Source organism: Dasypus novemcinctus, chromosome 10 (genome assembly GCF_030445035.2).
Source record: "Dasypus novemcinctus isolate mDasNov1 chromosome 10, mDasNov1.1.hap2, whole genome shotgun sequence".
Taxonomy (NCBI): Eukaryota; Metazoa; Chordata; class Mammalia; order Cingulata; family Dasypodidae; genus Dasypus; species Dasypus novemcinctus.
Window position 1 is genome coordinate 122,480,642 of NC_080682.1, and position 13,354 is coordinate 122,493,995.

General features: G+C 41.4%; 1 protein-coding gene across 2 annotated transcripts in view; it reads right to left on the bottom strand.

Annotated features, from left to right (window-relative positions):
* GRM5 (glutamate metabotropic receptor 5) overlaps positions 1-13,354 on the bottom strand; it is a 548,158-nt gene that overhangs the window by 12,374 nt on the left and 522,430 nt on the right. For both annotated transcript variants that reach the window (XM_058306158.1, XM_058306159.2), the window contains one exon: positions 7,729-7,824. In XM_058306158.1, coding sequence (XP_058162141.1) covers positions 7,729-7,824 — 96 coding nt within the window. The remainder of the gene's footprint in view (positions 1-7,728; positions 7,825-13,354) is intronic.

Here is a 13,354-nt window from a genome sequence, read left to right on the forward strand (position 1 = left end):
TTCACCACCAGCATTGCTCATGATCTGTCGGAGGCTCCAGGTTTAAGACGGCAAGTCCTTGACTATTTTTTCTTATTGGTTAAAATAGACGCATGCCACAGGCAGGGCACGAAGTCCACTGCAGCCACCCCCCTTGGACGCTTGGGGTGTTTAGCACTGTATCTCCGCACTGTTAAAACAGCTTCTTACGTCTGCTCTGCACACTGTTCTGCTTATGTCAGTCTTCTTGGTACCTCAGAGAAGACAGGGATCTCTCCTTTCTCTGGACTCTTAGGAAGTCATTAGTGAAAAACACAGCTGTTCCTGATTAATACATTTTTTTTTCACTTGAAATTTAGTGTTTCTTGTATGTATATCTAATGTCTGAGTATATGTTTTCCCCCCATATAATAACATTATTAATTTCTCAAAACAATCCATGAGACAGTTGTCAGCATCGTGCCCATTTTATAAACTAGGAAACTGAGGCTTAGAGAGGTTCACGGAACTGGTGTGTTCAAAGAGAGAAAAACTTAAGATGCTAAATCCTGTTATATCTAATACTAAATGCATGATTTTCCATTGGTGATTTGTTCTAGGGGTAGAGAAAATAAAGATATAAAAACATAGCCTCTGCTTTAGGCATGTAAAATATAATGGCAAAAAATGTTAGGTATAGAAACCCAATTTCACACCTCCTTGAATTCCCAGCATGATGCATAGTGCCTTATGTATAACGTGATGAACAAATGCTATTTTAAGTAAATACGCCTTGCTTTGAAGAATCAGTTCAAAGTAACTCAGGGCCCTCGGGATTAGATGGAACAATTAAAGTAGATTTTCAGAGCACTCAGCTTTGCCCACATTATCCAACCATGGGAACATGGTAATAATATTAGGTGGACACTTTTGCAAGATTTTATCCATGCAATTGATGTGGGACTGGAAATAGAAAGTACCCCTGTAGAGTTCACTTCCTCCTCTAGAGCATATAGGTTGGTACTTGACTGCAAGGCAGGCTGGCTCGTGCTTTGTTTGGCATTTGTTGCATCAGAAATTATTTTACTTCCTTCTTCCGTTTTACAGAAAATCAAGATGTCAAATTGTCTCAGGTAAGTTTATAGTTGAATATAACCACTGATTATCTACAGAAAGAGATTATCTGTGTGTGTGTATACAGATATGCACACACAAAAATATACATTTCACAGACAAGTGCAGCAACCTTCACAAAAAGCTTTGACTAGCTTCTTCTTTTTATAAAAATACAGAAAGGGTATTAGATAAGAAGATGATTGAGCGGATACCTTAGACAAGATGGTCATGAAGTCTAAGCACTCCTGCTACTAATCCTTTTTATGCTTTTCACAGGCTGAAGAGAAGATTGTTCAATTTAATAACCTCTAAATTGAATATACTCACAGCAATTAATGATTATTTTGGAAAAATAAGCAAAGGGAATTATGAATCTGGTTTATGTTTGTGGCAAATAATAAAGCTCATCATTTCTATTCAAATAACCAAACCAGTAACTAGCCTCTGAGTTTTTTTGGGTCTTATAAAAACTTTCCTGGGAAACTTATAATAAGATTTCAAGGATTAATATAGGTTCAGAATTTATCATTTTGTTCCTTCATTTTTTATCAATATATTCTTATAAAGTCAATTGAAAAATGGTATATAAAATGAGAATAACAATAGATTGTTCCTGAATAAATAGTTCTAGAGTCAAATAAGTTAAAAATTAAACTAATTTCTGTTGAACTTCTCAAAGCCTTTATTATACTAATGTTCAGTAAGAATCTTCAAGAAAGGATGCAGCATATAATGTTTGTTAGATTATTTTCACCCTTACCCCCTTTTTGACCTCCCCCTGTCCCCCAACCCCAGTTACATCTCTTACACCTGATTATTAGTATTCTTTAGAATATGTTTTGTGACTTTTCTTCCAGGAATTCTGGAAACCTGACCTTATAATTGCTCATCCTGTAGCTATCTCCGCTCTCTGTACGAATCAAGGTCTTATTATTTGGATTAGAGCTTTAACATCTTTTTGCAGCCTATTGCTCTAGTAGGTTCCATCTAAGTAAGTTTTATTTTTTTTATTAAGGTTATCAATTCCCTTAGGGTGGAGATGATCTTATACTTCCCTCAACAGCTCATGGTCCCTAAAATAGTGTTACCCATGTACGGAAGGACTCTCCCTGCTCAAGACTGACTGGTTGAATGAATCAATAGACCTATAGCACTATTGGGCACTGAGGCTGCAAAAATCAACAAGACCTGGTCTTTGTCTTCAAAAAACCTCAACTTTTGTGAGAAGTCACTGGCAACAAGATAATATGCAATACCAGAGGCAAACCCAATACATTTCAGAATTATGGACAAGGGAGAAGAGACTAAAGAATTGTTAGAAAAGCTTCAAAAAGGGGATGATATTAGAGTTAGGTTTGAACACTGTGTCAGGGTTCACCAGGTAGAATAGGAATGGGGGTTGAAGAAGATGGATAGGAGAAAAGAAGGTAATCCCGGCAGAAAAGAGCCCATGTTAAGATGTAGTATCACTGCAGAGACGAGTCAGTGTGTCGGGGGAATGGTAAGAAATTTGGCGAGTCAGGAAAACAATGTGCTGAGAGAGAGGGCATGAAGGTCAACCAGCAGTTGTTAGGCAGTGAAGGACACTGAATTACGGGCAAGTGAGTTTGGATTTTATCCTAGGTGGTAGATACCATGGTGGTTAGAGCATGCCTTTTAGAGTCAGACCGATTTGGCCTCCAATATGGGCTTTACCGTTTACTTTTGTCAAAGATTAAATAAGATGCCATCATTTAAGGTAAAGCAGTTAAAATAGTGTCTGACTTACGTAAGTGCCCCAAAAATGTTGGCTGCTTTTACAAATAGCCATTGGAGAAGATGAATTTTACAGCAGGGGAATTACAGCATCAAGTTTATTTTCTTGTTATAATTAGGTCACACATTATTAACTCTCCCAGAATTGATTTTTGAGAAAATAACCAGAGTAGAGAGTGGAAGAGAAGATTTAAAGGAGTTTTCTGATGTGGATAACATTGGGCGATAGTAATAATAACTGAAATTTATCCAGTGCTTGCTGTGTGTAAGTATTATAGTAAGTTTGGTACCTGCAGTATCTCATTTAATCCTCACAGCAATATATAGGGGAAGTGCTATATTCTTATCCTCACTTTAGAAAAAACAGAGATTGGAGGAGTACAATGGCAGTGCATGGTCATACCCTGGCTATTGCCAGAATGAAGATTTAAAATCTCTCTTATCTTAGGATTTTCATTAAATCACTGTATGATATAAGTCATTTAATATACCTGAGCCTATTTTTCTTGTCTGTATCATGGAAATGAAAAATACTTTCCTTTTAATGTTCATGGGAGAATTTAATTCATAATGTATGTGAGGGGACTTATTACAGTGTCTCACACATAAAAATTTTGTAATGAGAGCAATTGCTTTTTTTTTTTTTTAGAACATCTATAAATATAAATTAGCACACTAATTCAGGATGACTTTGGGGAGGAATGAGGAGAATACTACTGCAGAAGTCCTAATCTATTGCTAAGCAACCAGCTTGCCTCTACTGTACTGGAAAGAGTCTGTCTCTTCCGTGGACCCAGAATTGTATATAATTGTATGCCCAGCCTTCCCCGAACATTCAATTCACTTTTATTACAGTTTTGAGTCTACTGCTCCTAATTCTTTTCCACTGGCATAGGCTACAGTTTATGATACTAAATGAGAAATTAATCTGAGTCATACATAAACCCAGTGTCCTGGGGAGAAGGGTTCCTTACTGCATTTCAATGATCTGTTTTTCTGAATTCCTTCTCCCTTAGACTACAATTTTTCATGTCTTATTCATCTATTTATCTCCAGAGTTGAGTAGATGCTTAGCCCATAGTAAGTACTGAATAAATGAGTGTTACATGAATGAATAAATAATTGAAGAAATGAAAGGCAAGACAATCCTCACACAGACATCAGCTTTTGGGTCTACCTTTCAAATCTGAAGTCCTGCTAATTTAAGATTTACTCTTATGATATCACCATTACCAGATTCTCTAGGGCTTTATTAAAAATGTATACCCACTAAGCTTAGAGACTGCATCTCCGAGGTGAAAATCAATTACTCAATTTATGGCAGGTTAATGATTCCATAAGTGATATTATGACATAGCAACAATAATAAAAATAACACTTTAGCATCCCTCCTTTCGTCTAGCCCTGCAGGTGGGCTATGGATCTACCTGTTTCAAGGGTCACAGAGAGCCTGGAGGCTCAGAATGTCTGGGCCCGTGGGGTGCAGCCTGAGCCCCTCGGAACGCAGATGCCCACGCGTCCAGGTGGAGCACCCTGCGGAGGCGGGAAAGGAACATTCACTGTCCAGGTTTCAGCCAATCCCGAGGGGCTCCCACCTCAGAAAGAACTCACACAATAACATGGCTTAGAGAGTTTCTGGATCTTAGGTCGCCTCCCTGTTTAGTGCTCTCTTTCATTTCTCCTGCAATCAAGGGGACTCTGCTCTGAAACACACTTAGACTGTCCCCTGTGAAGATAGGAGAAGATGACAGCTGACCCTATATTCAGACAGAGGGGGGAAAAAAACCTGTTTACATAAACAGAAAACAGCAACGTGATATTTCAGGAAGCGGGAACGTTACGCCTACAAATTCTTTTCTCATTCTTTCCAAATGGGGGGTTGAGTGAGGAAGGGGTTCTGAAGGGGCGTCTCTGAGGCCTGCCAATCTCACAGGTCAAGATAACGGCCTTCTCCTCTGGGACTACACACACCGCCTCTCTCCCCGTCAAGCCACTTTGCTCTGGGTGAAGCACATCGGATGCCAACTCAGGGTTCTGGCCATTCTCCAGTTTCCCTGTAGAAATTACGGGCAAATGAGATGCAGAGTGACACTTCCGGTTTCCCGTGGTGGTTGGCGCTTCCCTGGGTCCACCCTTGGCAGTGGTCATTCAGCACAGGCCACGGAACCCAGTCCAGATGCTTTCACCAGTAAAGAGCACCCTGGCGGCACTGGGACAACGGCCCGTGACTGTGGGAAGCAAGTGGGAGGAGAGCGTGGGGAGGACAGAAGAGGCTCCTTACCAGCTGGTGCTAAGTCTTCCAGCCTTTCGGTTGTCCTTTTCCCAGGCCTCCATTAGATTCCAGAGCCAGCCACCTCCCTCCGCCCTCTCCCTTAGAAAGGGTTTACACTACAGTTGTCGCCTCTCCATCCTCACCCTCTCAGGTTAAACTTATTTCTCCTGCATTTAGAAGTCAGGTGTGTGTATGGGTGAAAACACGTGCATGTGTTTATAAGAACGTCTATGACATAGGAAAAAAGATAGGGAGGCCCCGGGAATTTTGGCCTCTCCCTTTGTATAGTTCCAGGCCCTTTCCTCTCCCTTAGGGAAAGTTCTCTCCGAGTGTTGAAGGATTCTTACCCGCCACTGTCGGTTTTTTATTAAATGCTAGATAAATGGGAAGGAAGAGGAAGTAGGAAGGGAAGACCGTGTGTCCCCTAATAACTACGTGGATCTTGGGGCTGAGGTGTCACCCTCACAGAACTGCCTTTTCCCCTCTTATCAAGGCCAAAAGCCTTGCCTTGACCTTGGCTCTGACCAACTAAGTAAAGGTAAAAGGTAGCTGCTCCCAGTATTCCTCAGTCCTAGAGAAATGTGGACCATTTCCAGAGTGGACACAGTCACTTCTTAAGATGCTACCATTACAAATGTGGATCTGACCGAAGGAAGCTTGGTCTCTGCTCTGGGTCCCCCTGAGCCTCGGTGCCGCATCTTCCACTTCTCCTCCTTCTCCCCACCCCCACACACATTTAAGCAGGTCTTGGACAAATCTGAACTCTGGACTGATCAGCATTGAGAAATCCCAGTACTGGCAATCTCAAGAATGCTGGATGCCAGAAATGACAATCTAATGTTTGCTGTGAACAGTTTCACGTCATTTCTCAGACGACTGACTTGTTCCAAAATATCAGTTTATGGGTAGTTTATGCCTTACAACGCCTGTTAAATGACAGATTCCTGGGCTGTATCCCCCACATTTTGTTCCAGTAGGTTTGATAGGCAGCCAGTTTTGCCAGGTTTGGGAACTCCAGTCCTAGATACTTGCCCCAAATCATTAGTCGGTCTGGCAGACCCCTTTTCCCTTTTGATTCAGGCACTTCCGCCTTGCCCAGCCAACTCTGATGGTGTTTGCCTGATTTTCAATGATTGTGCCACTTATAGCTACAAGAAAAGATACCTGAACCCCTAATACCAGTCTGTTAAGTCACTCCTGCAAACTGATCCACTGAGGCTTTATTTTCTAACACTGTGAGATCCAAAGATAGCTGTGTAAAGGGATCATGGACACAAGGATACCAGGTACACACATGTGCACACTTATGTGCCTAGACATATGCACGTGGCCTTGTCTGTGGAAGCCATGAAAAGACAGCCAAGCTTTTGGCCAGGGTGGCCGAAAGTTACTGTTCAGGCTACACACCGCTCAGCTCCAGGCACCATCCTCCCGTATTGCCATGTGATCGACCTGCCCAAATTTGTATAATATAGCGGTCCTTGGAAAAAGTGAGTCATAATTTTAGAAACCAGAAAGACCCCACCATTGAGGAAGCAAACACAATTCTGTAGGTGAAAATTCAACAGGATTAAAGAGGATTATCTTCTTGCTGTACAGCTGTGCTTTAAGCTCTGCTCTGAGCACATGCACACACACACACACATATATATACACTCCACTGCCTGGACTTTCTCTATGCTCTGACCCCGGCTAATTTGCAAGTTTCCCTTCCCTAACTTTGTAACACAGACACATTTGGAAATGCTACAACACATGAGAGGTGGGGTATTAGCTCCTGGTGAGTGATGCCCCAATTCAAGTCTCCTCCAAGGTTCTCTCCTTGTTTAATGCCAATCATGGCAGTCCTTATCTCCAGAACCCTTTTCTTGAAACCTAGTACCATGCAATAAAGCACACTCATTTCATGCAACACAGCTCAGTGGATGCGTATAGCTCCAAACACCCCAATTTACTGTGTATAACTCAATTTCGGGTACCTACTTGGAAGGAACATGCACAGCTCAGCAACAGGGAGTGTTCAGAACAAACAGAAGGAATTAAAGGAGCTGCAAAGCGAAGGTAGCCAGAGGAGGAGTAGCTTTTCCCACTGCAGTTCAAGAGAGGCCTCTTGCCTTTGCAGCTCACTGGTTTGGCAGAGCATTTGCCCTTGGCTGTGAGATGATGCTGCAGTCAAAGAAAGTCAAAGCCCCGGACTTGCCCGCATTCAGGGATGGGGTTTTTATCTCAATTGCAGTCCTACCCTCACGCCAGTCCTCAGCCTTTGCGTTCGTTTTCTTAAAGGACTGGCTTGTCCTGGGCTGTGAACGTCCTCCAATCTCTCCCACTTTGCAAACTCCAGAACCACCTGACCAGTAAGTGAAATCCCTGGGGAGAACTGACTGTGAGCTAAGCCTTCAGACATGCAAAGCGCTCAGCCCTGAGACACAGCAGCAGCCGGGACAGGAGGCTCCCGTCACTTCACACGAGAATGGCATGGGTTTTGCAAATCGAACAGACACGGAAAACCAGCGGTGGCCCGGGCTGGACGCACAGCGAGGGGAGGACCTGGGCCCGGGAGCCGCCTGTTCCTTTATGCTCACAGACACTTACTGCACACCACCTCGGGCCACTCACGGTTTGCTTACCTGCTCATTGTTGCTCTCCCACCATTCCCCATACTCCCTTTTGGGGTGAAACACTCTATTTCCGACTTGTGCTGGGCCAGCCTCCTGTCTTTGTACCTGGTGAGCATGAACAGGGACAGGAGCAAACAGAAAGTCATGATCGCGTGCTTCACGGCCAGGCTGGGGGACAGCCGTGGCTGCAGAGGGGGCCAGCCTGCCCAAATGGGGGTCCCTGCTTCTCGAGACAATGGCCAACCGCGGTACTCGTCAGATGAGCGCCAGGGCAGTAGGATAACCGTGGGCGTGAATTTGTTCATTCGTGGCCAAGCTAAGCGTAATCCACACCTTTATATCACCTCTTAATCTGTGAACTCATCACATTTAAGAGTCAATGTAAAGGATGTGCAATTCCTAGCATCTAGGAAATAGATGAGGATCAACAAACTAGAATTTATTTCACGCTTACCACATGCCAGGCATTGTACTAGAACTTTTCCTGAGCTGACAACAGCTCTGTAACAGAGACAATGCTAATATTATTTCCATTTTACTAGGAGAGGAAACCTAAGATTATAAAGATTAAGTAGACCAAAGACACATAGTAAAAGCTGGGGCTGGGATTTGAACACACGGCATCTAAATTTAGAAGACCCACACTTTTAACCATTATAATGTGCTGCTTTTTACTATCTTTTTTCTAATCCTTATCATTTACAGACTTTCTTTGAGGGCAATTATGTCTGAATAATACAATAGACACTGTGGATGTGAAAGATTTACATAAAAATTAAGCTGAAGTCTAACCATTAGTATTGGGCTGCCTAAATTGGCTTAGACAGTTTTTGTATCAGAATTTGCAAGGCATCGCTCCTGGGAAGTAATAGATGCTTCACCTGAAACAAATGATGAGATTCCCAACATTTTCTGCTACTTGGTACATCATGATGAGCCCATACATTTGAATGACAGTTTTCCAAGTTAAGGTGTTTTCACAGAAATATCTTTTACACATGCATTTTATCTTGTCAAATACATAAAGAAGGCATTGCTCTTGTTTGTCAAGTAAGGAGATGCAGACTTAGCTGACTTGACCAAAGTCTTAAGTCAGTAGAGAATAACTGCTAGTAGAGCTTGCAGGGGCCCTAGAATATTAAGGTTTATTGTTCTTTTTCCTTCTAAAACTAGAACCTGATATGCTACCACGTCACCCATGTTCCTACTATTCAACAGGCAATTTTAAAGTGCTACTGTTGTAAGACTTATTTACCCTTTAAAAGACCACATTAGTTTTGGGTTCTTTTCCTGCTGTCTCAAAATTAATATAAAATAAAATAAAGACAAAACATTATTATTAGTCCTAAAGTAGAGGTTTTCTTCTTTTTTTTTGTCTTCTAAAATGTTAAAGGTATTTAGTGTTTAATGAAAATGGTTCATTACATCAAGCTAAACGGATGTAATGAATTAATATATTCAGTCGGCATTAGTTGAGCATCTATTAAATTCCAGGCAAAAGGTTTTGTACTGGGGATATAGAGCTACATAATCCACCAGCCCTGCCTCATGGAGCTCACAGTGTAGTGGGAGAAGGAAGGGAAGAAGGCAGTATGCACACAAGTAACTCTACATCTAGCCATGAAGAAGAGAGGACAAAAACCTGAAGGCTTTGTCAAAGGGCGTAGAGCACTCGACCGAGCCAGACCAAGTAGCCTTTATTTCACCAAACCCTTCAATAGAGAATCCCTTGCCAGTACCAATCCCTGACTAAAACGCCACATTTCAACAGAAAATATTTTGTGTGCATTTGCGAATTGGGTTGCCCAATCAGAATACTGCTTTACTGCTTAAATTAATCAGTACAATTAATGGTCATTTGGTTCTTTACAAAGAGGTCCTTAAATTATTTTTCAGTATCTCCTGTTAGCCTAATAGTCAATCACTGAAATCTTTCACAGGCGAGTCAGGACCGCTGACTTTTCATGCTCATAAATTCCACTTTTTCTCCTTCACCCTCTGCTTCCCTCTCCTCCTCTCGCTCTTTCACACACACACACAAAGACACAAGCACACACACACAACCAGGTACCCCCTTTACGAAATAAATCCTGAACATTCCATTCCATCAAGACCCAACCGCTATTGATGAAAGTTTTCACAAATAAAACTTGTTCCAATAAAGCAAGGGATTTTTTTAAAAAAGAACTTTCCAGTAGTTCTTAATTCAAAGCAAGGTGAAAATGTCATTAATACCGATTAGAAAGCTCAGCTTTGTTTTCAGATGGAATCCTTCTTGCCGACTATAATTCTGTAATTACAGTTTCGTTATGTTAACCAGATACTTGAGCAGAACACATTTTCATTCATTCACTTATTCATTATTCTATTCACCAATAATGTGCTGTTCAGAGTAACTAATAGATGCCTCAATAGTCTCCACTGCAGATGTACAATTCTTTGTAATGTGGTTTATTTCAGAAATAGGGAATTGTCAATTAAGAATAATTTAAGCTTTTCAGACTTTATAGCTTATAAAACATGAATTAAAAGTATTCATTTCTATTATATAATGAATTCATATATATTTTAGCTGCTTACTAAATCGTATATAATACGTACTTTATATAATTACTAAGCATGCTAGGCATGAAGTGCTTTTCGAATATTAACTAGTTTTTCAAATAAAATGTTTAGTTTACTCTAATTATATTCAAAGACATAACATAATTACAGAAATAACAACAACAACAGAGTTTTTAGTGTGCCAGGCTCTTTTCTGCATATTATCCCCAATTCTTAACAAAACCCTGCAAAATATGGGCTAGTATCCTTGTTCTGAGGAGGCAGACAGCACGCCTGTAACCGAGGGTTAAAAATTAACAAATCACTGCACTTACAGAATCATGTTTATAGATGACTTTTTTCTTCCAGTGGATTATAAAATAGCCCAAAGTCGATCTCTGAAATTACTGAAACTGTCCAGAGCAACCTCCCCCTTTGCAGATGGTCATTTCCAGCTAAAAATCTGCCATTGTGGTGATTACTCCCGAGGGATCTTACCCTTGTATAAGAATATTTCCATTGAAATGGTCACGGGTCCACCCTCCTCTGTTTGAAATCTGTAAGAAAAACCTTGTGACTGAGGCCCCATTCGCAGATACCTTGATCTCTGATACTGATTGTCTTGTGATTGGGATAACCTTGTGACTCACTAGGTTTTGTTTCCCCCCATCCTGTACAGCCCTTTAATGTTTACTAATGAAGGAACTGAGCAGCCCCACCCCAATTCCTCATAAGCAAAAACTGCTAAGCCTGGGTATTATAAAACTACCAGGATTCCTGCAGTTTCCAGAGCCAGTTTTTGGGCCAAAGGCCATTGTCCTCCTCTGTTACGTGCAAGCAAATAAACCCTTTCTCTCTTTGAAACTCCAGTATCTCCGGAAGTGTTCATTAAAGAAGGGCACAGGGCAAGAACCTGCTTTTGCTCAGTATCTTGCCCAAGGTCACACTGCTTTTAAGTGAGGGACCCAAGATAAGAACTTGTGACTCTCTGATTCCAAAGTTCATGCTATTTCCTTTAAATATCATGTCAGTAATCTTTGATTATACAGCAGTATTCTTAGAAACAGGACTACAAAAGTTTATTGTTTAGTTTTCTCTTCTTGGCACCATTTTGCAAATAAGTAGCAGAGTTAACAAGGACAGCCAGTGGAGGATCTGGTGATAGAACTTTAAATTGTGTTCCCTCCTTTGGGTGTCTGGAACACAAATCTAGTTTAAATCACTCAAAAACCATTTATTGAGTGTCTGGTCCTATGCACTGATAGGAACACATGGATAACTCAAATGCAAATCCATGCCATTGATAGATTCAAACTCAAGAGTGGGACGATGGAATGAAAGCACGTACTTTTGAAATAATGTGGGAAGTTCTATGATGGAAATAAATACAGAAAGGGGCTATATAACCCAGCCTAGGGTGGCAGGAAAAACTTTAGGAAAAATATGCTGCATAGTATAAATCTTAAACGATGAGTAGGAGTTCGTTTAGGAAGATGGGTTTTCAGGCAGAAGAGATATGGTATGAATGGGGGAGAGGGGAGGCTTACAGCATGGTATGGATGGGGGAAATGTTTAGTGGCTTTCAAGGTTTGAAACAATATGCACAAGGTGGGTAATGCAGATGGAAAGGTCTAGAAAATCTACATCTTGGAAGAATTTCTGCCGTAGGTTATGAGATGCTACTGTGGGATTGTTAAACCAGGAAAAAACAAGCTGAAACTAAGATAGATTACTATGGGATTTGAGGAACCAAACTAGAAATAGAGAGACTCATACTACTGCAGTAGCCCAGTGAGAGATGAGGCGATAATGCCTTAGGACAGTAATGACCTGGAGGAAATGTAGAGCGCAGTGTCAAGAACATCTGAGGATGGTGAACATGCTTTATTGGATTATGAGCATAACAGAGAGAAGTCTAAAATGCTATCCCAGTTTCTTTTGGTTGGTGCAATTAACGAAGTTAAGAAAATGTAGGAGAAGGAGCATGGGGGAGGAAATAAAGAGCTTGCCTTCAGAATATGGGGCTTGAAATGCTGATGAGTCATCCAAGTGGTCAGCTTTAGTAGCTACATTGCTGAATGTACTAGTAATAGTATACATTTGGGGCCATCAGCATATTGAGGCAAACGTTTGAAGGTGCTCACAGAGAGCAGGCAAATTATGCCGCCAGTGTAGATCAGGGGCTTACGGACTTGCTAGTTCCACATCTATATCAAGAGGGGGCTTAGATTCCACATGGATGCTGGATGCAATTCTCCTGCTTTCAGCTGTAGGTGCTCTTGGCTCCCTGGTGTGGTGGTTGACCTTCTTCACCTCCCTGTTAGCTGAGTGGGGTAAGTCCAATAAACCAGAGTGCAGGAGTTGCAAAGTCTGTGGTCCAAGGACCACAGGATGGAGGAATAGAGTATGGTTTAGAGTGGACTTACTGATATTCTATTCATGAACTATTGTGATTAGTAGTTGAAGAGTGTGGAGAAAGTGGCCATGGTGGCTGCTGGGGGTAGGGAATGGGAGGAAGAAATGAGATGTGGGGGCATTTTCGGGACTTGGAGATGTCCTGGGTGGTGCTGCAGGGACAGTTATCGGAAATTGTATGTCCTCCCATGGCCCACTGGGTGGACTGGGGGAGAGTGTAGACTATAATGTGGACCATTGACCATGAGGTGCAGCGATGCTCAGAGATGTATTCACCAAATGCAATGAATGTCTCATGATGATGAAGGAGATTGTTGTTATGGGGGGAAGAGAGGGGTGAGAGGAGTGGGGGGTATATGGGGACCTCATATTTTTTTACTGTAACATTAAAAAAATAAAGACAAAAAAAAAGTCTGTGAAAGGGAGATAGAATAAAACTGCCAGATACTTCCTTTATGTTTTATGTGTAAATTTTAGTAGTTCGACATGAAATGGAAACTAAAGCAAGCAGGAGAGTAAGGTTGGGGAGTAAATGAATAAGAGTTTGTTCCTCAATGGACTCGGTAATTTAAACCATTATGATACATCCCACTTAAAAAGCAAATTTAAATCCTCTTTGTCCCCACCTGCTTTTTATTCTATGGGAGAACAGAAATACAGTATGAACAGAGGTAAA